The 27,210-nt window shown below is 44.5% G+C and overlaps 1 protein-coding gene across 4 annotated transcripts in view; it reads right to left on the reverse strand.

Moving 5' to 3' along the window:
- plce1 (phospholipase C, epsilon 1) overlaps positions 1–27,210 on the reverse strand; it is a 503,016-nt gene that overhangs the window by 180,666 nt on the left and 295,140 nt on the right. For all 4 annotated transcript variants that reach the window (XM_055646596.1, XM_055646594.1, XM_055646593.1 and 1 more), the window contains exon 4: positions 16,494–16,810. In XM_055646596.1, coding sequence (XP_055502571.1) covers positions 16,494–16,810 — 317 coding nt within the window. The remainder of the gene's footprint in view (positions 1–16,493; positions 16,811–27,210) is intronic.

Raw genomic sequence — 27,210 nt, forward strand, 5'->3', positions numbered from 1 at the left:
TTGGAAGATTGAGGATATTCGGTATGTCTACGAATATTCTCTTGAACTTCTGCAAGTGTACCGCAGAGAGCATATTGACTTGTTTCAGGAACTCATATGCTCAGGAACGATGGCAATTCAAAAAAGTTGTGAACACTGCCCAGCCCATCATGGGTTCTGACCTCCCCACCATCAAAGGATTCTACATGAGTCGCTGCCACAGCCAGCATCATCAGAGACCCACACCACCCTGTCCACACACTCATTTCACCACTGCCATCAGGAAGAAGGTACAAGAGCCTGAAAACTGTAACGTCCAGGTTCAGGAACAGCTTCTTCCCTACAGCCATCAGCATGTTAAACACAACAGCCTCCAAATAAATATATATATATAAACATATGCACACTGAACTTCTTTGTTGTTTATTATTGGTGTTTACAGAATAGTCAAGTCAGCTTTATTTGACACATACACACACAAGATGAGCAGTGAAATGAAAGTGGCAATGCCTGCGGATTGTGCAAAACAACAGAACAGAATAGAACAGAATCAGTATTTACATGTTAGAATTTTTTTTTTAAAAGACACAACACAACAGTAAATTAGTACAGTAAATTAGTCCCTGGTGAGATCAGAGTTTACAGTCCTGACGGCCTGTGGGAAGAAACTCTGTCTCATCCTCTCTGTTTTCACAGCATGACAGCAGAGGCGTTTACCTGACTGTAGCAGCTGGAACAGTCCGTTGCTGGGGTGGTAGGGGTCCCCCATAATGTTAATACTAATACATAATAATACTATGTTTACATATCTGTTTTGCTGCTGCAAGTAAAAATGTCATTGTCTAGTTTTGGGACATATGACAATAAGACACTCTTGTCTATTGACTTGAATCTGGCAGAGCTTATTGCTGCCTACTCAAGAGATTGACTTCTTCGACACGTCGACAAATATTGGATTACAAAAGCAGCCACATAAGACAAGGAGACAATCCTTCAGCAGTGAGTGACATTGGCATTGCCATGACCAGTAGCTGTAACTAATTACTGAACATTTCAAGAGCTTGCTGGAGGTTTAACAAATTACAAAAGCTGCAGCAATGTTCAGTCAAATTGTTATTAAGGTCAGGTCATAAGGCCAAAAGTGATAGGAGTAGAATTAGGCCATTCAGTCTGTGAGATATTACGGCTTTAGCATGTAGATAGAAACAAAGCACAGGTTTTTAGTACACGCTGTCGCCAGTGAGTGTCCTCTTTATTTTACAAATGTACACTGCGCATACTCACACATATTCACGAGACTGATAAAATAATATGTCACAAGACACAATTATACCATTCTAGTACTCAGTACCTAAAGTTACAGTTACCATTATATAGACTATTATATACACTACACAACCCATCAAGTCTACTCCGCCATTCAATCATGGCTGATCTATCTCTCTCTCTCTCCTAACCCTTTCTCCCCATAACCTCAGACAGCTGGTCTAATGGGTTTCTATGGGTTATTGATTGGGGACAATCACCCATGATCACAATGAATGGTGGTGTTGGCTCAAAGGGCCAAATGGCCTCCTGCTGCACCTATTTTCTATGTTTCTATGTTTCTAATCAGGACTATCTCTGCCTTAAATATATCCACTGACATGGCCTCCACAGCCTTCTGTGGCAAAGAAACAACTACTTTAGTAGATGCAGGCCAGTAGAAGTATAACTAAACGATGACCCTTGCTGATAAAATGGACAGGAGAAAATATCTTTGCTTTCCTTTTTAGGTTTTGAATAATGTATGTTTCCCATTTGAATGCACATTTCCTGATGAAATCCAATCCATTTAGACATTGGGCTGTCATTTATCGTTATGCCAAGTCAAGTTGAGCTGATATGCATGGATATGGTGACATACAGGTACAAGGTAAATCTTGCAACACTATAAAAAGTATCTACAAATGATACATAAATGACACATACATTCTACAAGACATGAAACATCAGAGGTTGTGAGGTTACCTGATAGATGTATGTCAAATTAGGAGAGGCACAGATAGGGTGATAGTCAGAATCTTTTTCTCAGAGTGGAAAAATCAAATACTAGAGGGCATAGTTTTGAAGTAAGGTTTAGAGTAGATGTATGGGGTAAGAGGTTGGTGGGTGCCAGGAACATGCTGCTGGGGTTGGTGGTTGACGCAGATACGATAGTGGTATTTAAGAGACTTTGGCATGGACAGGGAATGGAGGGATATAGAGAAGGTCTTGGCATCATGTTCAGTACAGACAAAACGTGCAGGAAGGAACTGCAGATGCAGGTTTAAACCAAAGATAGACACAAAATGCTGGAGTAACTCAGTGGGACAGGCAGCATCTCTAGAGAGAAGAAATGGGTGATGTTTCGGGTCAAGTCCCTTCTTCAGACTGGTCAGCGTAGAGGGAAACAAGAGATATAGACAGTGATGTAGAGAGATAAAGAACAAATTAATGAAAGATATGCAAAAAAGTAACGATGATAAAGGAGACAGGCCGTTGTTAGCTGTTTGCCAGGTGAGAATAGAAACCTGATGCGACTTGGGTGGGGGAGGGATGGAGAGAGAGGGAGTGCAAGGGTTACTTGAAGTGAGAGAAATCAATATTCATACCACTGGGCTGTAAGATGCGCAAGCAAAATATGAGGTGCTGTTCCTCCACTTTGCGTTTAGCCTCACTCTGACAATGAAGGAGGCCTAGGATAGAAAGGTCAGTGTGGGAATATTGAGGTGAATTAAAGTGTTTGGCAACGGGTTCAGCACAGACATTGCGGGTGAAGGGCCTGATCTTGTGCGGTACTGTTCAATGAAAAGGTAAAAGACTGCATTAAAAAAAGACATTTGTGAAAAACACAATTAGAAAGTGTATATAATTCCATCCGAAGGCATCTGGGTGAAAAGGCACATATTGTTCCAAAAGCTCACCTACATTTCAGTCAGAGTTAAATGATTTATGTGTAACCAGCTGTTTCAGCTTGAAACAAACAAACGTCTCGAGTGGTGCCAACTCCAATATATGCCAAAACCAGATAGGGATGTAACACAAGTCTGAATATTTTATTCCACTCACTGCATATATTAGTTCACCCACTTTCTACACTGGGCACCTTAAAGGAGAGAACACGAAAAATGCGTGCATTTAAGGGCTTGTCCCACTTAAGCAATTTATTTGGTTACTACATGCGACCAGGCTATCGCCACATGGTCACGGTGTGACGCCTGTATGGCCGTGAGTCGTCTCCTCAAGTCGCCGAACGAGTCGAGACGTTTTTCTGGTCGCCGCTGGATTTTGAAATGTTCAAAACTTTTCAGCGACTGTGGGCTTGACGTAGCTTGTCTTCTCCTGTCGTAAGTTGTCGCCAGGTGACGTTGGTTGTTGCCGGGTGACGTAGGTTGTTGCCGGGTGCTGACTTTGGTGAATTCCATTGGCGACTACCTACGTCAACCTACATCAACCGGCAACAGGTACCGGCGACTGAATTGTCTTCAGTTGTCGCCGACAGGGTCGTTGCTTGTTGTAGCTTGTTGCGGGTGGACGTAGGTTGACTTCGGTTGTCGTAGGTTGTTGTAGGTGTGGTCGTAGGTGGACGTCCTAAGTCGCGATGATTGGGTCGCCGGCTGCTTGCCGTAGCGTGCCGTCGACTAGGTGATAGGTTGCCGTAGACATTGTGGTAGGGGGGTCCAGTCGATGGTTTTTCGTCGACCTGCGACTATGACAGTCACGAGCAGTCGTCGAAAAAACACCTAAGTGGGACAGGCCCTATGTCCATATCTTCCGAACTAATGACTCCCGAATAATAATGGAACCTCTCATCATATACGTGACTTAAATGCACAGATGATAGAATGATTACCCTTTTTTCCCTAAAAGACAATTCTCCAGCCTATGATTTCCATTTGTAAAATCTTTCCAATTCATTTAAACTTATCATATTAATTCAGACATTACATAGAAAGAAAACCAGATGCTTGTATTTCATTGGAGCATATTTCGTTTTAATTTCATCTTAAAATTTGATTCCTAAGCAAAAACATTAAATACCAATTCAGATACCAACAAGCTTCAGTGAGGTGTGTATAAAACAGGACAGTGTGTCTTGGGGAAGACGGAATTCTCTTGCACATATTGTCAGGGAGGGGGGTGGGGAGAGAAGGAAAGCATGAGTTACTTGAAGTTAGAGAAGTCAATGTTCATACCGCTGGGGTGTGAGCTGCCCAAACTGAGATGTAAAAATGAGATGCTGTTCTTCCAATTTGCCCTGGGCCTCACTCTGACAATGGAGGAGGCCCAGGACAGAAAGGTCAGTGTGGGAATGGGAGGGGGAGTGTTTAGCAACCGGGGATCGCGTAGGCCCAGGCAGACTGAACGGAGGAGTTCAGCCAGACGATCGCCGCACCTGCGCCGATATACAGGAGTCCAGGTTACATTTCACGGCTGGTTCTCACAAGAGATGGGTCGCACTATTATAATACACAAGCCAAATTCCCACAGTACAAATGGATCCTGTTTCACATCCAACACTCTCTGGTTTTACAGGGGCTTTAAAAACCTGGAAGAAAATGGAGTCAATAGGAGTCAATAGTAACTTCCCTTCTGCCATGTTGCAGGGTCAATCATAACAACCTTTTTGTCATCTTGCAAGCAACAGTTGTTACAGTGCAAAATGAAAAGTTTCCCAGGAATGATTCTCTCCCAATGCATCCAAAGATCACGATCCCACTACATGTCCGGCCGCTGATCGATCCTTTTGATTGTCCGTTTTCAACTCCAGAGTGACTGTTTAGCAGCTCATTGGTAGGAAGCTGTTTAGCCCTGCAGAACCTTTCTTGCCTGAAGGAGATCATGTCTACTTTGCAGGTCTTCAACAGCGGCTTCACTGTACCCCCACGATCCCAGCTCCCTCCACCCATCTTAACGTTGGTCTGTTGGCACCCACTTCACCCCACCTCATCTCCCTTCTGCCATGAACTCCCACTCAGCTGCAGGGTCAATGTCCTGCAGCTATTTTGGTCCATGATAATTCCTGGCTGCCCCTTTCAACCTAGGACAGCATGGTGTCGCAGCGATACAGTTGCTACCTTACAGCGTTTGAAGTGCCGGAGACACGGGTTCAATCCCAACTACGGGTGCTGTCTGTACGGAGTTTGTACATTCTCCCCGTGACCTGCCTGGGTTTTCTCCAAGATCTTCTGTTTCCTCCAACACTCCAAAGACGTGCAGGTTTGTAGGTCAATTGGCTTGGCGTACGTGTAAATTGTCCCTAGTGTGTGTAGGATAATGTTAGTGTGCGGGCATAGCTGGTTGGCGTGGACTCTGGGGGCTGATGTTTCCGCGCTGTATCTCTAAACTAAACTATTCCTAATGGTTACATCCCAAAGTTTCCCTGTTGCATCTGATCACTCCAAACGGGATACCTTTGTAGTCTCATCCTGATGGTTTTCCCACCTGGCAACCATGCCATCCATCAGCTGTTGAGTGGGAAATGGTGTCAGTAATGTTAAACGGTCCCCATCCTTACAAATAATTATCTTAACATTGTTCTCTCTACCGCTGCTTGTGTACAAGCCTGCCTCCCAGGCCTCCCAACTAATGCTGCACCAATTATGTTTTCTGAAGTTCTCAAAGAGCAAAATCGTGCATTAAAAATCTCACACTTAAGACTCAAACCACTAACTACATGGCAGGTACAAATCAGGTACACAGTTACATTTTCTTTGTAATCTGCTCTGCTGATTAAGCCGTCAGCATGATCACATGCATAGGATGCTGGTTCACACTGATGATAGACCCAAAATGCTGGAGTAACTCAGCGGGACAGGCAGCATCTCTGGAGAGAAGGAATGGGTGACGTTTTGGGTCGAGACCCTTCTTCAGACTGAGAGTCAGTGGAGAGGGTCTCGTTTTTCACACTTTACCCTTCCATATCTCTGTGTCTCCCTCTCCCGACTCTCAGTCTGAAGAAGGGTCTCGACCCAGAAACGTCACCCATTCCTTCTCTCCAGAGATACTGCCTGTCCTGCTGAGTTACTCCAGCATTTTGTGTCTATCTGGCGTGATCACTTAAAGGGCCTGTCCCACTTTCATGACCTAATTCACAACCTTTTTCACTCATGGACATTTTTCATCATACTAGTAAAAACGCCCCGACCTACTTGATGCCACGAGTACCTACAACTAGCATCACGACCTACCTACGACCTACCTACGACCTCGTGACGACCATGCTGCGAGTATGAGTCAAGGGCAAACTCAGCAGAGGTCGTGAATTAGGTCGTGAAAGTGGGACAGGCCCTAAAGTATTCAGAGTGGTGGTTCACAGAGTTTAGCGTAACAAATGAGGACCTGACTATTATTTAAAATTTGACCAAGGAAATGAAATTTCCCAATATCTGCCTTTGTGGAGCGATTTACAACCTGCTGGCCCCAGCCCCTACAATGAGACACTGACTGGAACCTCTAAAAGAGTGTGTGAAGATGACTAAAGAGCATTGAACACTTCAGTGCCAGCAGCTTTCACATCATTCAGGATGGACCTTATTAAGACAACATACTTTCTGTTGCTGTAGCAGGTGGGAATCTCACTAAATCCATTGGACTCACTATTGGAAACTTCTTGGCAATTTAAACCCTTGCAAAATAGTGCGAGTAGCAAAACACGGTAGATCACAGAAATTTGAATTAAAAACAGAAAATGCTCTAAATACTCAGCAGATAAGCTAGAATCTGAGGAGATGGATAACGTTGACATTTCCAGTAATGATCTCTCATCAATCCTGAAATGTTAAATATTGTAAGCGAGTTCGGTATTCCGAAAAACGCAAGTAATCATGGGATTTGTCAAAGGTCACTCGTGATAAACATTCTCAGCAACGATGCTGCTGCATGAATACAGACCTGCGTTTAATCTGTAGCCAGGATCGAACCCGTGTCTCCGGCGCTGCAAGCGCTGTTGTTGTATAGCAACTGGACCACCCCCCTCCCCTCCCGAGTGTCCCATCCCTGTGCGGGGGTGGCCGGAGATGTCCGGGGTGACCCTGGACTAACGGGAGTCAGACGGGAGTGGCAGCCCAGGCTTACAGCCAGCGTGGAGAAGAAGCGCTAACGCCAGCTCTGCCTATCCTGCCGGGTTAACCCACAGGCCTGGACTGACGGGACACTGGCCCGTTGCAGTGGAGTTAACGCTTCTTCCCCGCACTAGCTGTAAGCCTGGGCCGCCACTGCAACACTATCCTACACACACTAGGGAATATTTACATTTACACCAAGCCAATTAACCTACAGACTTGTACGTCTTTGGAGTGTGGGAGGAGACCGAAGATCCTGGAGAAAACCCACGCGGTCACGGGGAGAACGTACAAACTCCGTACAGACAGAACATGTAGTCAGGATCGAACCTGGGTCTGTGGCGCAGGTTCATGCTGGTTCGTGCTGTAAGGCAGCAACTCTACTGCTGCATCACCCTGTCGCTCTGCACTTGGCAAGCCAAAGGCACGAGCACATCACAGCAAGGTCAAAATGCATTTTCCACCATGAATCCAGGTGAGCTTTAAGTGTTGAAGATATAAAGTTGTGCATAGGCTTGGCATGAGTTTTGATTTAGTGCAGGCCTCAAATTGGGTAAACCCTGCTTCACCTTAAAAAAGGTCAGTCTTTTTCAACTTTCACTCAGTTCATGATTTACTGTATTCAGAAAAAAATCTTGACTGGTCATAAAGAAAAACTGGTAAGTGAATAGGGAAGCCTATATATTAACTTCCAGCCTGTCTTCATCGACAGTGGAGATGAAACAGATGTAAGCTGTGCATGACTTCAGAGGAGGGAGTGTACACTGGCAGCTCCCTGGTGTTGCTGCTTCAGCTTTTATCAATTCTGACTCCACTTTGGGAAGCAACGGCAGTTGTGGTGGAAACGTTGCCTGATTATCCTTCAACTCCATAGATGCACAAAAAGCACAGCGGGACAGGCAGCATCTCTCCAAGGAAGGAATGGTAACCTCAGTCTTTTATCAATTCAGACTGAGACTTTGGGGAAGCAAAACGAGAGATGTGGAAGATAATAAAGGTGATTATAAAGATCAAATGGAAAGATATGACACGAAAAGCTCAGCGGGAACAGGCAGCATCATCTGGAAAAGTCACCTATTACTTTTCTCCAGAGATGCTGTCAGACCCGCTGAGTTACTCCAGCTTTTTGTGTCTATCTTCTGTTTAAACCAGCATCCTCTGGATAGTCCATGGTTGTGATAAAGAACCAATGAAGGTACTGATAGCCAGGGTGTCCAAAGCGCAAACACCATGATACTAGGAAGGCCAGCATTTTGGTCTCATCCTGAAAAGTCACCTATTACTTTTCTCCAGAGATGCTGTCAGACCCGCTGAGTTACTCCAGCTTTTTGTGCCTATCTTCTGTTTAAACCAGCATCCTCTGGATAGTCCAGTGCGTTGTGTCTTTTAGCTGCCAATGAGAGGTCCCACTGAACCTTGGTACACCAGGGTGTCCAACTCGCAAACACACATCCTCATCTGCTTCACGGTGAATAGTATCTGCTTGGAAGATGAGTCAAGGGCCTGTCCCACTTGGGCGTCAATTGCGTAAACGCAGGTGGCACGCAAAGATTTTGTACATCCCAAAATCCTGGGGCGCCGCACGTGACCTCGCATCATTGCCTACATCACCACGCACCATGCACACGTAATGCGCACGTCATGCGTCGTGACACGTAAATGATGACTCACAAATGACGCCCAAGTGGGACAGGCCCTTTAGAGACAGGGAAAATATAGCTTGACTTTAATTATTGGGGGCAGAGATTAGAGATAAGTATAAATCTAGTGGTCTTTAAACTAGTAGACCCAGATATGTGATAAAGGGGAGAGGTGTCGATGATAAAATTATCCTACATGATTTACAGATTGAGGGAACTTTCTGACTTCATCAGAATCTTATCTCAATTTAGACCTTATAATTTGACTTACATTAAAAGTTGATAAACATTTACGAATACTTGTGAGAAAAAAAACCACTATGTGGTTGAATGATGTGTCAGTATATGCATGTTCTTTCAGTTGTGTAATGTTTTCCTATATATAGATATATATATTACCATCGTGGAGCTGGGGATCCTTTGCCCGAGGATCGCCAGAAGAAGATCTCCGACCACGGGGCCCGTGAATCCCGCGGTCTCCAGTAAGAGGTGGCTGATTCAGGAGCTCCATGTTCCGATCCATCCTGACGCCTGAGTTTCGATCATGCCGACGAGAGGGCCTAGACATTGGACCGTCGGCAACGGCAATTGCGGAGAGTTCAAGGCCCCGACCACGGTGAACAAAGAGGACGATGACTGAACTTTATTGCCTTCCATCACAGTGAGGAATGTTGATTCCACTGTGGTGGATGTTTATGGTAAATTTTATTTTCTGTGTGTATTGTGGTCTCTTCACTTAGATTGGTGTGTGGCAACTCAAATTTCACTGTACCTTAGTTGGTTAAGTGACAATAAATGCAAACTTGAACTTGAACTTGAGACAGATACAATAGTAGCATTAAAGAGGCTTGGATGGATATGCAGGGAATGGAGGGATATGGATTATACTCAGGTAGATGAGAGATGGTTTTGGCATCAAGTTCAGCACAGATTTTTGGGCCGAAGGGCCTGTTCTGGTGCTGTATCGTTCTATCTATGTTCAATATAAAACTACTTTGATTTTATAGCTTGAAAAAAAAAGACCTGAAAACCATGGTCATAACAATAAGACTATTCTTGCCTTTCAGATAAAATTGAACTGAAATCATATGGAGCTACAATACAATACAATACAATGCAATACAATACCATTTATTTGTCATTTGAACCTCACATGAAGTTCAAACGAAATTTGGTTTCTGCAGCCATACAAGAAAAGAACCAAGACACACGCCAACACAATTTACACAAACATCCATCACAGTGAGTCTCCTCCTCACTGTGATGGAAGGCAAAGTCTTGTCTCTCCCCTGCTCTCCATTCTTCTCCCGATGTCAAAGTCAAAGCCCCCGGCGGGCGCTAGCAAGTCCCGCGGCCATTTAAAGCCATGTCGGGCGATGTAAGGCCTTGCGGGTCTTGATGTTGGAGCCCCCAGCGGGCGCTAGCAAGTCCCGCGGCCATTTAAAGCCGCGCCGGGCGATGTAAGGCCCCTCTCCAGATCACTCTCAACCCCGCAATTCGAGCGGGAGAAGTTGCAGTTGCCGGTGCCCCGCAAAGCGGTCTCCCACCGGGGACCCGCGAGCTCCCGGTGTCACCATCCACCAGAGTCGGGTCGTAGCCGCGCGCCACCGCAGCTCTCCACGCTCCGAACTCCTCACGCTCCGAAGCTGAACAGCTTAATGTAAAGTGAACAACCCTCTCCCATCAATTATAATTCTGTAGGTTTTTACATATACCAAAGGAAATTTTAAACATTGTTGACTTGTTCAAAGATCAAAGTTTCAACTACAGGTATATTCAGGTTTTGGCATGACCAGATCTTCAGGTGTTTAAAATCAGCTTTTATGGTGAAAAGGTCATGAATTCATATGATAGGAGCTTTCGGCCCATCAAGTCTACTCTGCCATTCAATCATGGCTGATCTATCTCCTGCCTTCTCCCTATAAACCCTGACACCCGTAGAAACATAGAAACATAGAAATTAGGTGCAGGAGTAGGCCATTCGGCCCTCGGCCTGCACCGCCATCAAGTCATACTCTGCCATTCATACCCCCTGATCACGGCTCCCTCTTAAATATAGCCATGAACTGGCCTCATCCCTCCTGCCTTCTCCTTCTATCTCGGTTTTTAAAAGATTTCCCTGACACCCCCAACATCGGGAACAATCTTCCTGCATCTAGCCTGTCCAACCCCGTACTAATGAAGAAGACATCCTGGACATCCTAGGAATCAGTCTGGTGAACCTTCTCTCTATCTATCTCTACCTTATAAATATCCATTGACGTGGCCTCCACAGCCTTCTGTGAACTTTGCTTCTTATTAGCCAGATATTACTGCAGACTAAAAGAATAGCGAAGGGCATCAACAGAAGGTAGGCAGGCACATCTAGCGTTTTAAATTGTGAGCCTAATTTTAACACAATCACACTAATGGATTTATAAGATCAAATCGCACAACCAAATTATTCTCCACCTAACTTTGTATTTGATTAGCTTTGATTGAGACTAAAATGGATGATGTTATTTCCCGTTTTTGCCGTATGGTATTATGAACTGGAACTTTGCCATTAGCCAGATTTACTGCAGACTAAAAGAATAGCGAAGGGCATCAACAGAAGGTAGGTAGGCACATCTAGCGTTTTAAATTGTGAGCCTAATTTTAACACAATCACACTAATGGATTTATAAGATCAAATCGCACAACCAAATTATTCTCCACCTAACTTTGTATTTGATTAGCTTTGATTGAGACTAAAATGGATGATGTTATGAATGGTATTTGAACTGGAACCCATTCCTTTTCTGCCAGGAAAGGCGAGTCATTTTAAAAATCAAGTCTTAGGTTTGATATTAAAGCAATAACTAGTAGAGAAAGAGACTCCCTGCTAATAAAGGGGCAAGTTAAATGTATCAACTAAACACACTTAGAAGATACAATGTTGAGAACAGAAATGACATGTTCAGTGTTATTAAAATACTGTTTTGCTGCTTCTGAGAGAAAATGTTATATCTAGCACCAGTAATTTTATTACGATAACCTTAGGCTTTTGTTGCCATGGCAACTACACGGAAAACATACAGAACTGACAAGACACAAGAATTTTCCTCGGCTTAATAATCTAAGTTCCAACAAATTACTTTGCCGGTCTGTACCTTCTTAGATTGCCTATCTTATTTCCTCATGAGATTGTCAATCACTTGCCAATTCAAACATATCTGAAGGTGAGCGGTGAAGATTTTGATTTGAACATACGGCTGGAGAAAGTAGCCGGTCAAAGTTTCCATCTCTCGCGCTGTGATTATATATAGTGGTCTGCTCACAAATGGGAACATGCAGCACAAGCATTAATGTAAATTAAGATAAAATATCGGGCAGCGCGGTGTCGCAGCAGTAGAGCTACTGCCTCACAGCGCCAGAGACCCGGGTTCCATCCTGACTACGGGCGCTGTCTGTACGGAGTTTGTACCTTCTCCCCGTGACCTACGTGGATTTTCTCTGAGATCTTCTGATTTTTCCCACTCTTCAAAGACGTACAGGTTTCTAGGTTAGTTGGCTTGGTATGATTGTAAAATTGTCCCCAGTGTGTGTAGGGCAGTGTTAACGTGTGGGGATCGCTGGTCGGTGCAGACTCGGTGGGCCGAAGGGCCTGTTTCCACACTGTATCTCTAAACTAAACTAAACTAAACTAAACTAAACTAAACTAAACTAAACTAAACAGTACAGTTTGCAAAGAGAAAACACACTCCACATTTTGTTATTGTAACCACAGATGATGAGAACAGTTAGACAATCCATAAATATTAATAGATTTTACATTTTCAACAATACTACTTCCCCTCTCTCTTATTCATCCAGTCCAAGTTGATGAGTACCACTGATTGACTAGGAAATATTTGATTCAACAGCGAATATATACAAGAGTATACCAGGCTGTTAGTAGTACGTTCAAAAGTGATAGGAGGAGAATTAGGCCATTCGGCCCATCAAGTCTACTCCTTGATTCAATCTTGGCTGATCTATCTCTCTCTCTTAACCCCATTCTCCTGCCTTCTCCCCATAATCCCTGACACCTGTACTGATCAAGAATCTATCTATCTATCTCTGCCTTAAAAGTATCCATTGACTTGGCCTCCACAGCCTTCAGTGGCAATGAATTCCACAGATTCACCACCATTGTATAGGTAGTTCCATGAAGTGAGAGTTCAGTTTAGTTTAGTTTAGATTAGTGGTATAGCATGCAAACAGACCCGTCAACCCACCGGGTCCACGCTAATCATTGATCACCCGTTCTCACTAGTTCTACATTATTCCACTTTCGGATCCGCTCCCAACACACAGCGGGCATTTTATAATTGCAGAGGCCAAATAACCAACAAAGCCGCACGCCTTTGGGATGTGGGAGGAATATTGAGTATCCGGCAAAAACCCACGCAGTCACGGGGAAAATGCGCAAACAGCTGCCCAGGTTTTAACTCGTGTCTCTGGAACCGTGAGGTATCAGTTCTACCAGCTGCGTCACTGTGTTTCTGACAACTGGCCCTAAATTAATTTCACCCTAAGTCATCGCTCGTGCTAATCAGACAAAGTAGCGGAATTAGGCCGTGCGACCCATTGAGTCAACATCGCCATTCAATCATAGCTGATCTGGCTTTCCTTCTCAACCCCTTCACCTGCCTTATCCCCATAACCTTTGACACTCTTACTATTCAATCTTTCTTTCTCTATCGATCTTTGCTTCGAAAGTACACAGACTTGGCCTCCACAGCCATCTGTGGCAATGAACTCCATGCATTCACCTTTTGTACAGCTTCTGATATATTATCATTTTATGCAGAGTCAATATAATTCTTGAATTTCATCGACTATTCATTCTATCACTACACATAATTAAACAATTTTATACTATGTAGGAAGGAACTGCAGATGCTGGAGAGAATGAATGGGTGACATTTTGGGTTGAGACCCTTCTTCAGACTGAGTTTGACTGACCCTTCCTCAGTCTGAAGAAGGGTCTCGACCCGAAACGTCACCTATTCCTTCCCTCCAGAGGTGCGTGCAGCCTGTCCCACTGAGTTACTCCACAATTTGGGTCTATCTTTGGTGTAATATATACTGTGTCCTGTCTCTATTGAATATTACAAAATATAATATTATTATCTTGAAAGACACTTAAAAAATATATGGGAGACTTTGTCTGAAGCTTGATTTGTGGTCAGGTCATCCATAAGCCAGAGATCCTCAGTAATGTACTCAACAATGCAAATTAATGAAGAAGCAGTTAATAAGTAAACTGCTGGGGGTTGAACTCACATATATACTTGACTGGGTCGGGATGTTACTAATCTTTTCCTATATGACCCCAGTGAACAGTTCAAGTAAAATGTTTAAATGAAAATTCAGAATTTTACCAATATTAATGCAAGCTTTCTTTTTAAAAGTTCCACACTTGTATAGAACTAGTTGCCATGGTAGGAATCCAACTCATAATTCTGGAATGGAATTTCCAGTCTGAAGACCCGTTCCTTCTCTGCAGAGATGCTGCCTGACCTGCTGAATTACTCCAGCTTTCTTGTGTCTATCTTCGGATTAAACCAGCATCTGCAGTTCTTCCCTACACATAAGTCTGGATTAATGGCTCAGAAGCTATGGCCACGGGCCCAGTAGCTCAACCAAAATGCTACTGTATTGTTAAAGTTCCACCAAGAGAAAACCTTAGTGCCAGTAAGTGCAAGTAGTGCATGTAACAATAGCAAAGGGGCTCACGTTGTCGACCTCCCCGTGGTGAGCCCTGTCAGCTGACCTCAGCCAGGCGAACGCCACCAAACAGAGGCAACAGCAGCGCCGCGGCTTAGCGCCAACCCGGAGCAAGCGCCCTTATTAGGGCGGGCACCTACGGATGTGGCATCACCCTGCTGCAGACTTCTGCTGCCTCAAACGCAAGAAGAAGAACAATTGCAACGTGTAAAATGACATAGCCAAGGATGCTGAAAGCAGTTTTAATGAGTGCGGAAAGTTATCTAGAAAATGTAATTGAAATGAAAAGGCTTAAAAGTAAAAGTTCAAGAAAGTAAAGGAAATATCTTGATCCTAAATGTCACTTTTTTTCTATGCTCAACATTCCTTATGAATGAACTTTCCACCTCATGTTGTTACCTGCATTGTTCCACTTACTTAAAATACAATCCCTATTCCTTTTTTGTTTTGAATTCTTACTTGGAAAGGATTCGGACTTGGAGTGCACATGTACTATCATCTATTGTTGTTAATTTAAAATAGTTAGTAAAGGATTTACAACGGTTAGAAATTCATCTCATTCATTATCACTGAATGCACCGTGTGTTATGCACCGTTTCATTGATCGGCAAAAACATTGTAGAACATCCCGACCCGAAAAACACCTTTCTGTGTTCCCCAGAGATGCTGCCTGACCTGCTGAGTTACTCCAGTACTTTGTACCTTATTTTGCAAACGCATTCTGATGTTCAAGCCTCAGATGTAGTTAACCTCATGGTGAGGTGTGCCAAGTACCACTGACCAATACATACAGAAAGGAACTGCAGATGCTGGAGAGAATGAATGGGCGACATTTTGGGTTGAGACCCTTCTTTCAGACTGAGTTTGACTGACCCTTCCTCAGTCTGAAGCTTGTGAATATGAGGATATTGAGGATTTTTGCCTTCCATCACAGTGAGGAGGTGCCTGGTGAACTCACTGTGGTGGATGTTAAATTTGTGTTTATTGTGTGTTTTTGTCATTTTTATTATATGTATGACTGCAAGGCAACGAAATTTCGTTCAGACCGAAAGGTCTGAATGACAATAAAGGATACTTTGACTTTGACTACTTTGGAAGAGATTCTTGCTATTGAAGGACTGCACGTTCACCAGGTTAATTCCCAGGATGGCGGGAATGTCATATGTTGATAGAATGGAGCGGCTGGGCTTCCATACTCTGGAATTTGGAAGGATGAGAGGGGTTCTTATTGAAACATATAAGATTATTAAGGGTTTGGACACGCTAGAGGCAGGAAACATGTTCCTGATGTTGGGGGAGTCCAGAACCAGGGGCCACAGTTTTAGAATCAGGAGTAAGCCATTTAGAACGGAGATGAGGAAATACATTTTCATACAGAGAGTTGTGAGTCTGTGGAATTCTCTGCCTCAGAGGGTGGTGGAGGCCAGTTCTCTGGATGCTCTCAAGAGAGAGCTAGATAGAGCTCTTAAAGATAGCAGAATCAGGGGATATGGGGAGAAGGCAGGAATGGGGGACTGATTGTGGATGATCAGCCATGATCACATTGAATGGTGGTGCTGGCTCGAAGGGCCAACTGGCCGACTCCTGCATCTATTGTCTATTGTCTATTGTCTATAAAGATACTGACAGAAAGGCACAATAAAACATAGCTTATGCTTTTTACAGTCTTACTCATTTTGTGGAATAGATTTCATTACTTTAACAAGATTTAACGGTTATTGAAATAAAATAATCACTACAAATTGTGCCAAGGTTTGGATTTTTTAGTAGTAGTTCAACAACATCACCAAAGGCATAGATAGATACAAAATGCTGGAGTAACTCAGCGGGCCAGACAGCATCTCTGGAGAGAAGGAATAGATGACGTTTCGGGTCGAGACCTTTCTTCAGACTCACCATAGGCTTGATGGAATTCTTTCTCCACTGCATTCTTGGCAAAGTTACAGAAGTGGAACAAAAACAGACACGAGGAATACCGGAGCCGGTGACTTTAACATCACACCCACGAGCACCAGTAAGGAAAACGCTCAGATCAGCCATACCAGCTAAAGCCTACCTCATTAAACCGTGCCACCAGGTCTTCAATTGCATTGTGCTCCTTGCTGTTGCCATCGAGGGCTGGTGCCGAGGTGGTGATCTTGAGGGGCGATGGTCTGCTGGGACAACTGGGATTTACCAAATCCCTGGTCAGAAAGCAGAGGTAGTCAAGCGGTAAGACTTTGCGATAGAGTTCCTGCTCCTGTTCAGTCACAATGCTGGCGATCTCTTCAGGGAACTGGATCAGGTGTCGAAGGTCGGCCAGCTCTTTGCTTATGCCAGCCACGTTAGATGGCAGAGTGCTTGAGCCAGCCATTGTGATGCACAGCTGCCGCTCTAGAAGATGAAAGAAAATTTGCCATTGAGTTTCACCAACTGGAAATAATACACAGATTAAAGCAACTTCTAAATGTTAGTTGGAAGCCTTCAAAACTAGTTCAATACCCATAAGGTATTTATCTAAGATGCAGGACAGGACGCCACAGGAGATCCTTCTTCCCTGTGACTATCAAACTTTACAACTCTTCCCCCTTCTGTCGTGGGGTAGACTGAGACTGACTCCCCTCCCTCCCCTCCCCCCAATCTTTGCACGTCCCCCAATCCAACTTTCAAGAGAGAGTTAGATTTAGCACTTAGGACTAAAGGAATCAAGGGATATGGGGAAAAAGCCGGAACGAGGCACTGATTTTGGATGATCAGCCATGATCACAATGAATGATGGTGCTGGCTCGAAGGGCCGAATGGCCTACTCCTGCACCTATTTTCTATGTTCGTATGTCTAAAAGCCCTGTCCCACGGTACGAGTTCATTCCAAGAGCTCACCCGAGTTTAAAAAAAAATCAAACTCGGGGTAAGCTCGGAGAATGAACGTAGCGGGTACGTCGGAGCTCGGGGACGTCGCTTAGTGGCTCGTAACTCTAACGGCAGGTACTGGGGAAGACTCGCTAACAGCAAGTAAGCACGGGAAGACTCATGAAGATTTTTCAACATGTTGAAAAATTGTCACGAGAGCCCCGAGTACCGACGGGTGGTCATTACCGTAAATCTCCGAGTTCGAATCAGGGCAAACTCGGGAGAACTCTTGGAATGATCTCCTTTCCACTCGCCACTTTAATTTTGTGTTTCATGTATTTTGATTTTTTTCATGACTGTGGGCAGATCAATTTCCCTCCCGGGATAAATAAAGTTCTATCGTATGGTATAGTAACGCAGGGTGTAACAGCTTCCAATCTTCTGTGCCATTATATCTAAAAGCAGACTTGAGAATGAAAATACATATCAAAGGTAGACATCATAACATTCAAATGAACACAGGAAAAGCTGGAAATGCTCAGCAGCCTCTGCAAGACTCAAACACAATTAATCTTTCGGGTCGATGATCTTCCATCCGAATCTGTCATATTATTAATCAAATTATTAATCAGATTATTAAACAAATATCGGCTGTCTCACCGCTCTATAAATGATTCCCAATCTCCTGAGTATTTCTTGCACGTTCTCTTATTTCATATTTTCAGCATCTACAGACTGTCGTTATTTACAGAGTCACACTCAACCCTCCCTCCACCCACATCATGTTCCTTTGTCTATCTTGACAGCGGTTTACATCTCAGCCCATGCGGATGATATGCTTCAAGTCACAGAGTCACAGAGTCATACAACGTGGAAACAGGCCCTTCAGCCCAACTTGTCCACACCGGCCAACATGCCCCATCTACACTAGTCCCACCTGCCTGTGTTTGCCCCATGGCCCTTCAAACCTGTCCTATCCATGTACCTGTTTAACTGTTTCTTAAATGTTGGGACAGTCCCAGCCTGAACTACCTCCTCTGGCAACTTGTTCCATATACACACCACCATTTTTGTGAAAAAGTTACCCCTCACATTCCTAATAAATCTTTTCGCCTTCACCTTAAACCTGTCCTCTGGTCCTCGATTCCCCTACTCTGGGCAAGAAACTCTGTACATCTACCCAATCTATTCCTCTCATGATTTTGTAAACCTCTATAAGATCTCACCTCATCCTCCTACGCTCCATGGAATAGAATCCCAGCCTAGTCATCCTCTCCCTATAGCTCACACCCTCTAGTCCTGGCAACATCCTCGTAAATCTTCTCTGTACCCTTTCCAGCTTGACAATATCTTTCCGATAACAAGGTGCCCAGAACTGACTTCAATACTCCAAATGTTTGTATTGGATAAACTATAGAGTGCCTCTAATAGTTATGATAGGATAAACCCAGATGCATTGTTCATCGTAGCAGGGGACTTCAACCAGGCTGACCTCACGAGGATGCTACCAAAATACTATCAAAACATCTTCTGACCTACCAGAGGCCCAAGTACCCTTGAGGACTATGACATAACCATTGAAGATATATACCACTCCGTCCCCTGACCGACACTATGGGAACTTTGTCCACCTGGCTGAGCTCGCTGTTTACCAGTAGCAATGCAACTATGAGCAGGAAAGAACTGCAGATGCTGGTTTAAATCAAAAATAGACACAAAATGCTGGAGTAACTCCGCGGAACAGGCAGCGTTTCTGGAGAGAAGGAGACTATGGAGCTATGAGAATTTAGTGGCATAGAGTCATAGAGTGATACATTGTGGAAACAGGCCCTTTGGCCCAACTTGCTCACACCGGCCAACAATGTCCCAGCTACACATTGCACTGTCATACCTTTATGCACATTCTACCTGCTACCAGGTTATGTGAACACCACACTATGTTCTGACGAAACAAAGCAAATCACCACGTTAGCAGTACATCGAGACAACGGCATGGTGACGGATGAAAGGAGATGACGGTAAAAATGAGGCAGTGGTGTGGAAGAAGAGATTGAAATGTGAGCAGCAGACCCCCAGCAGTGTTGAGGGCCTGTCTCACTTGACAATATTTTCGGTGACTGCGGCATCATTGGCCGACCTATACGGTCACCGAACAATTTGCGGCGTGATGCGGCCTATTGACGCGCGGTGTTTTTTCAAGTGTCGCAACATTTTTTTTGTCGCCGCTGGATTTTGAAATGTTCAAAATCTTTTGGCAACACTGATATGATGCCGGCAGTCGCCGAAAAAATCGCCAAGTGGGACAGGCCCTTTACTGTTGCTCATATGGAGATCATGCCACGCTTTGTTTCCGGCTGAGCTCAACAACGGCTTGCCTTAATTACTTCATCCAGATCTCCAGAACCAGCAGTTCTCCAGGTTGCTCACTGACATATGATGAAAGAATGGATCGACTGGGCGTATTCACTGGGATTTAGAAGGATGAGATGTTAACTTATGGAAACATATCAAATTGTTAAGGGATTGGACAGGCTAGATGCAGGAAAAATGTTCCCCATGTTGGGAGAGTCTAGAACCAGGGGCCACACACAGTTTAAGAATAAGGGGTAGGCCATTTAGGACTGAGATGAGGAAATACTTTTTCACACAGAGAGTTGTGAATCTGTGGAATTCTCTGCCACAGAAAGTAGTGGAGGCCAATTCACTGGATATATTCAAGAGAGAGTTAGATTTAGCTCTTAGGGTTAAATGAATCAAGGATATGGAGAGAAAGCAGGAATAGGGTATTGATCATATTGGATGGCAGTGCTGGCTCAAAGGGCCGAATGGCCTACTCCTGCACCTATTTTCCATGTTTCTATGTTTCTATACACACAACACTTCTAGGAACATGTTTTGTTCTACCATATGGAATAAAGGGCTTCGACTAAATCAAAGCATTTTATCGGGATGCATCACAGCTTGTTTTGGGAACATCTCCATCCAAGACCGCAGTAAATGACAGCAAATTGTGGACGCAGCCCAGACCATCACACAAACCATCCTCCCTCCATGGACTCCATTTATACCTCACAGTACCTCGGCAAGGCCAGCAGCATAATCAAGGGCAAGTTGCACCCTGGCCACTACCTCTCCTCCCCTCACCCATCAGGCAAAAGGTATAAAAGTGTGAAAACGCACACCTCCAGATTCAGGGACAGTTTCTTCCCAGCTGTTATCAGGCAACTGAATCATCCTACCACAACCAGAGAGCAGTGCTGAACTACTATCTACCTCTTTGGTGACCCTTTGATCGGACTTTGCTGGCTTTCCCTTGAACTAAACGTCATTCTCTTATCATTGTAAATGATTCGATTGTAATCATGTATTGTCTTTCGCTGACTGGATGACACACAACAAAAGCTTTTCACTGTACCTCGGTACATGTGACAATAAAATAAAATAAAACTGAACTCTTGACTTGGCTGCATGCACCGTCTTCAGTAAAGTGGTCTTATCAAAGGAGGTCATTATATGCTCGCTGATAACGCAATGCAGTGCCTGCCATAGTCTGTGGACACACTCTCCCAAATATGTCGGAATTAGGAAGGAACTACAGATGCTGGTTTAAACCGAAGATAGACACAAGAAGGTGGAGTAACTCAGTGGGACAGGCAGCTTCTCTAACCTGCTGTCTGACCCGCTGAGTTACTCCACCTTTTTGTGTCTATCTCCAGATTTTTTTGTTGCTGTGATTCATTGCTCCCAATAATTTAATACATAGAGTGACTTCAAGGAAACTGCAGATGCTGGAATCTTGAAGAAAGCACAAATTGCTGCAGAAACTCACAGGTCAGGCAGCATCTGTGGGGGGAATGGACAGGCGAGGTTTCAAGTCAGCATCTTTCTTCAGACTGTGTGTGGTAGACATGGAGAAAGGTGGGGAAGGACAAATCCTGGCAAGTGATAAGTCGACATGTGTAGGAAGGAACTGCAGATGCTGGTTTACAACAAAGATACACTGTCTGAAGAAGGGTCTCGACCTGAAACGTCACCCATTCTTTCTCTCCAGAGATGCTGCCTGTCCCGCTGAGTTACTCCAGCATCTTGTGTCTATTTTAAGTGATAGGTCAATGCAAGGGAGTGGGGGGTTGAATTGCAGATGAATGGTTTAGGTTCCTTATTGCCACGTACAGAGGCACAGTATAAAACTTTATTTTGCATGCTATTAAAACAGAACAAATATACCATATGAAAAGGAAGCAAAGGGGTGTCAAATAAGGAGAGATTAAGCCAAAGGGAGGGATTTAGGTGGAGCAGGGTGGGAGGGTGCAGATGAATCTGTGGTGGGGTGGTGAATCTGTGGAACTCATTGCCATGAAGTCCGTGGGAGGCCAAGTCTTTAAGGCAGAGATAGACATCCTTGATTAGTACGGGTGTCAGGTTTTGTAGGGAGAAGGCAGGAAACTTAAGAGGGAGAGATTGATCAGTCATGATGCTTGTGATGTGGTCATCATTACATCGGCTAGATCAAGCATAGGCTTGATGGGACGAATGGCCCAATTCTGCTCTTATCACTCGTGAAACCTATGAAGATGAGCACATGTAGGAGAGGGAAGGAGCAGGGTGACTGGGGTGGGATAGAGGGGGTAATAGCTACAAACCAGAGTGGAGTGGGAGAACATAGGAAAGAGGAAAGAGCCTGCCAAACTTAGGCGAAATTTTCGGCGACTGCCAGCGACTGTCACAGTCGTAGCAGGTGGATGAAAAAGCGGCAACTGGACCCCCCCCCCCCTATGACAATGTCTACGACAACCTACCACCTAGTCGACGTCAAGCTACGGCAAACTACCGACAACCGGCGACCCATTATGACGTTCACCTACGACCACACCTATGACAACCAACGGCCACACAGGCCACAACCTACGTCAACCTACATCCACCCGCGACAAGCTACGATCCTTCAACGACAATTGAAGACAATTCAGTCGCCAGTACCTGTCGCCGGTTGACGTAGGTAGTCGCCAATGGAATTCACCAAAGTCAGCACCAGCGACATCCAACGTCACCTGGCGACAACCAACGTCACCTGGCGACATCCTACGACAGCACCTACGACAGGAGAAGACGAGCTCCGTCAAGCCCACAGTCGCCGAAAAGTCTTGAACATTTCAAAATCCAGCGGCGGCCAGAAAAACGTTGCCACTGTTCAGGCAACTTGAAGAGACTACTCATGACCATACAGGCGTCAACCCGCAACTTTGTGGTGATGGCCTAGTCGCCTGTAGTTTCCGAAATAATCGCCTAAGTGGGAAAGGGGCTAGACGGCATAGGGAGTGTATGATTGTGTTTATAATTTGTTGGTTGTTTTGTGGGAGTGTATTACTTAAAATTGCAGAATTCAATGTTCATACTATTGTGTGCCATCTACCCAAACAGAGTATGAGATGCTATTCCTCCACTCTGGCAATGGAGGATGCTAAGGAAGATAGGTCAGGATGGGAATGGGAATTAAACTGGTTAGAGATCGGGAGCTCCAGCAATTGCTTGGCAGGCAGAGCGCATGTTCGGTGAAACTGTCGACTAGTCTGCACTTGGTCTCGCAGATGTAATGAAGCACTAAATCCTCAATTGCTCCACAGACTCTCAACCCGTCCCACCCAATGCACTCCCTCCCCAGGTACTTTCCCCAGCACACCCATGAGATGCAACATTTGTCCCCACACCAGCACCCTGAGCCCCACTGACACTGACAGAAAGAAGCAGCAGCAGGTGAGAGGGGAGGGAGCCCCATGGTGACTGAGCATTGCCTTGTTGGTGGCATCAGCCTGAACAAAACGCTGTCCCCAAGGCTACAACGTGAGCCACAACAACAGCCATTCGCAGACCGTGCGGTGGGTGAAGAAGGGCTGACTGGTGCACCTTGTGAGTCGGGAGTGGGGACAATAACGAGCGGTCTAAACGGCCGGGGAGATGGTGGGAGCCAGTGATGGATCGGCAGATCCATCTGCTATATCCAACATCCATTACACAGGGGACCGATAAAACAAGGGTTTACTGCAGTGCTCACAAATTATTTTACAAAAAGAATATCTATTCTAATAATTAATGAACATACAAATTATGAGCTGAAGTGCTTTAAATTAGGTTTGTATTACTGCTTTGAAATTTTTTTTTATTTTTTTTATTTAATCTTATTTATATAGTACATTTTCAGTCAACTTGCATTGCCCCCAAAGTGCTTCACATAATTACATTACATTACACACAGGCAAAGGTGGGTGAAGTGTCTTGCCCCAAGGACACAACGACAGTATGTAACTCCAAGCGGGATTCGAACCGGCTACCTTCCGGTCGCCAGCCGAACACTTAGCCCATTGTGCCATCTGTCGTCCCAGTCAAATTCATGACTGGTTGGTCACACAAGATGCTAAAGGGGCTGTCCCACTTGGCGATTTTTTCGGTTACTGCCGGCATCATTGACTGACGTATATCAGGTCACCGAAAAATTTGCGGCGTGATGCGGCGTGACGCGGCGTGATGACGTATTGACGCGCGCTGTTTTTTCAAGTGTCGCAACTTTTTTTTGGTCGCCGCTGGATTTTGAACTGTTCAAAATCTTTTGGCGACACTGATATGACGCCCAGTCGCTAAAAAAAATCACAGGCCCTTAAATCACGCGAACCGTCTTTCGGAGGTAGAACACAATTTAATGACAGTCCGACAAAGTAATACTGGCTTGGGCATGGATTTATAGACCGACCAGCTTCTTATTCCAGATAAATGAAACAAAGATCCAGTATACTTTGCAATATTACATTTTGCCATTGAGATTTAATCATCAGTTTTATGTACAGGGCTGCTTTCCATAATCCTGGAAAAATAATATAAAGATCACGTTTCACTAGCACTGTTTTGAACATCATTATTTCATTCCTCGAACTGAAACATAAAGATGGGTGAGATTGTTGAAATGTTGCGTCACTTTGACAAATGTCCTAACATTCTGTAAATGCAAGAAAATGATCTTGCTTTTGTTATAATGGAGTGTACAGTACTTATTGTATTTACCAGGGATTGAAAGCGTTACTACTGAGTGCTGTTTTCGTATCTCTACGCTGTCCACAATGTTAATTGTTGTTTGGCAGCAGTGAGGGAACAGCCCTTCAATTAGTTGACCTGCCATGCATGATAGAAAGGTCAGTTTAATTCCGCTGTTGTTTGTGGCAACGCTCAGACTAACTGCCGGGTTACACAGCAAACCTGTGACCTAATGTGCACTGCGGCACGGACACCGAATTGCAAAGCCACGATTAGGGGAAAGCACCAAGATAGAACAGGAACGAGAGGAATAAAAATGTGCCACAAATTTCTGACGCGAAAAATAAGAACGTATATAGGATAGCAATTGAAGGCTCAAAAGGAATTAATTCATTATTGACCATAAAACCATGCCCACACAGTAGCACTATCTGCTAAACTAATGGAACTGGATGTCAGAGCTTAAGTACAAATGCATTGCCATGACCATCTGGTAAGGTTAAGAGCCTGTCACACTTTCACGACCTAATTCACAACCTTTTTTACTCATGGACATTTTTCATCAGGCTAGAAAAATGCCCCGACCTACTTGATGCCACGAGTACCTACGACTAGCATCACGACCTACCTACGACCTCCTACGACCTCGTGACGACCATGCTGTGAGTATGAGTCAAGGGCAGACTCACAGAGGCCGTGAATTAGGTCGTGAAAGGCACTTTACTTGTACTGACCAGCTTTGAATATATGCGTATGCATGCAGCTAAATTTCCATTATATTTCACATTCAAATGAATTATATTGAAGATATTTCCCTCAAGTGGAACATGACACAAAGTTTGTTTGAGAGGAGGGGGTCAACATGAGTTGAATCTGAACACCATCAGCAACTTTCACCTGATGTTAGTCCCATGAGGGAAGTCCAATGATACACAGAGTGAGTTTGTGGGAAGGAACTGCAGATGCTGGTTTACACCGAAGATAGACACAAAACGCTGGAGTAACTCAGCGGGACAGGCAGCATCTCTGGATAGAAGGAATGGGTGACGTTTCGGGTCGAGACTCAGGAGGCTCAGAAGGGATTCTTCTTCAGAAGGGTCTTGACCCGGAACGTCACCCATTCCTTCTCTCCAGAGATGCTGCCTGTCCTGCTGAGTTACTCCAGCATTTTGTGTCTATACACATAGTGACAAGCAGAAAAATCTACCTTCACTGGGAATGTTACAGAAATGAATGGATTAAAGGGCCTGTCCCACACTGCGAGTTCACCCAAGAGCTCTCCCGAGTTTAAAACAAAATCAAGCTCGTGGTATTCTACGAACTCCTACGACCTTCCCTATGTTCTATGAACTATATTCACGAGCTCCTACGAGTAAAGAGTAACAATTTTTTTCATCACGAGTATTTTTTTTACTCGTGATGTTTTTTCAACACTGTGAAAAATGTCCGCTAGTAAAATAATCCTCATGATGAAAACATCATGCCGGCTTCATATCAGAGTCGCCAAAAGATTTTGAACGCTTCAAAATCCAGCGGCGCCAAAAGAAATGTTGCGACACTTGAAAAAACATCGCGCATCATACGCCATCACGCCACGTCACGCCACATCATGCCACAAGTTTTTCGGTGACCTGATACGCCAGTCAATGATGCTGACGGAAAAAATGATGTCGCCTGTAGATAGTAGTTCAGCAGTGGACTCTGGTTGTGGTAGGATGACTCAGTTGCCTGATAACAGCTGGGAAGAAACTGTCTCTGAATCTGGAGGTGTGTGGGCACAAACAGATACATTTAAACTCTCAGACAGCTTTAGCAGCCAGTTCAGCCCAGGATTGTAAATGAACCAACTGTATGAAGCAGTTACTTTGATTTCCCAACCAAAGTAGTTAACGTTAGCAGTTGAAGCATGTGTCTTGCTTATCTTTAAAAACAAGCAAGCCCCTATCAGTTCCATGTGAGGGACTACCCAACTGGCCCAGCAGAGAGCAGTAACAAATCCAGCCACTTAATGTCACCTGCACAAGACTTCATATCACTGCACGTGTTAATGCAAGGTCACATTGGGCCCTTCAGCCCAACTTGCCCATGCCGTCCAAGATGCCCCATCAACGCTAGTCCTGCCTGCCTGATTTGGCTCATATCTATACAATATATGGTATAACTAATCACTGTATATTTCCTGACCTGGATGTTTGGCAATGGGACAGATGAAGTTAGACTGCGAGTGTTGCTCTTGATTTCCTGTGTTCACCTGGATGGATGTGGATGAGCATCCTCACTGGTTCCCCACACCCTGGACCCAGGGAATCTACTTTTAGTGTTGACAAAGTCTCAAGATGGGGTGCAGGGAGGCAACTCCTCGACAGACTCTAATTGACGCTGGGAATTGCAGCTTTAATTGAAGCTCCAATTGCGGCCAATAAACAAAGTTTCTAAAAACCAGAAGAACATTCAAAGTTACAAAGATTAAAGATTAAAATATAGAGAGAATGACCTGGGAGGGATTTCAGCAGCAACTCTGCAGTGCAATGTCACCAGGACCGGGATTCATCCACTTGACTGTGTAGAGTGTATAATATGGACCCAGGTCCATCAGCCATTCAGTAAAGGGCCTGTCCCACTTACGCGATTATTTTCGGCGACTTGCCGGCACTCGCCATAGTCGCAGCAGGTCGCCGAACATTTTCAACATGTTGAAAATCCAACGGCAACCAGAAAAAGGTGTGACTCTTTTGGCGACTACCCACAACCACACAGGCGTCACCCCGCGACAAGTCGTCGAAAAAAATCGCAAAAGTGGGATCGAACCCCAAAAGTTTCAGATTTCCAAGTTCAATGGCATCTTCCCACATGTCTGATGCTCACTGAAGTGCCTCCAAAAGCAATCTCCAATCAGTAGCGTTTCCTTCATTGTCTTCCAA

The sequence above is a fragment of the Leucoraja erinacea genome, chromosome 15 (assembly GCF_028641065.1).
Source record: "Leucoraja erinacea ecotype New England chromosome 15, Leri_hhj_1, whole genome shotgun sequence".
In the NCBI taxonomy this organism is placed as follows: Eukaryota; Metazoa; Chordata; class Chondrichthyes; order Rajiformes; family Rajidae; genus Leucoraja; species Leucoraja erinaceus.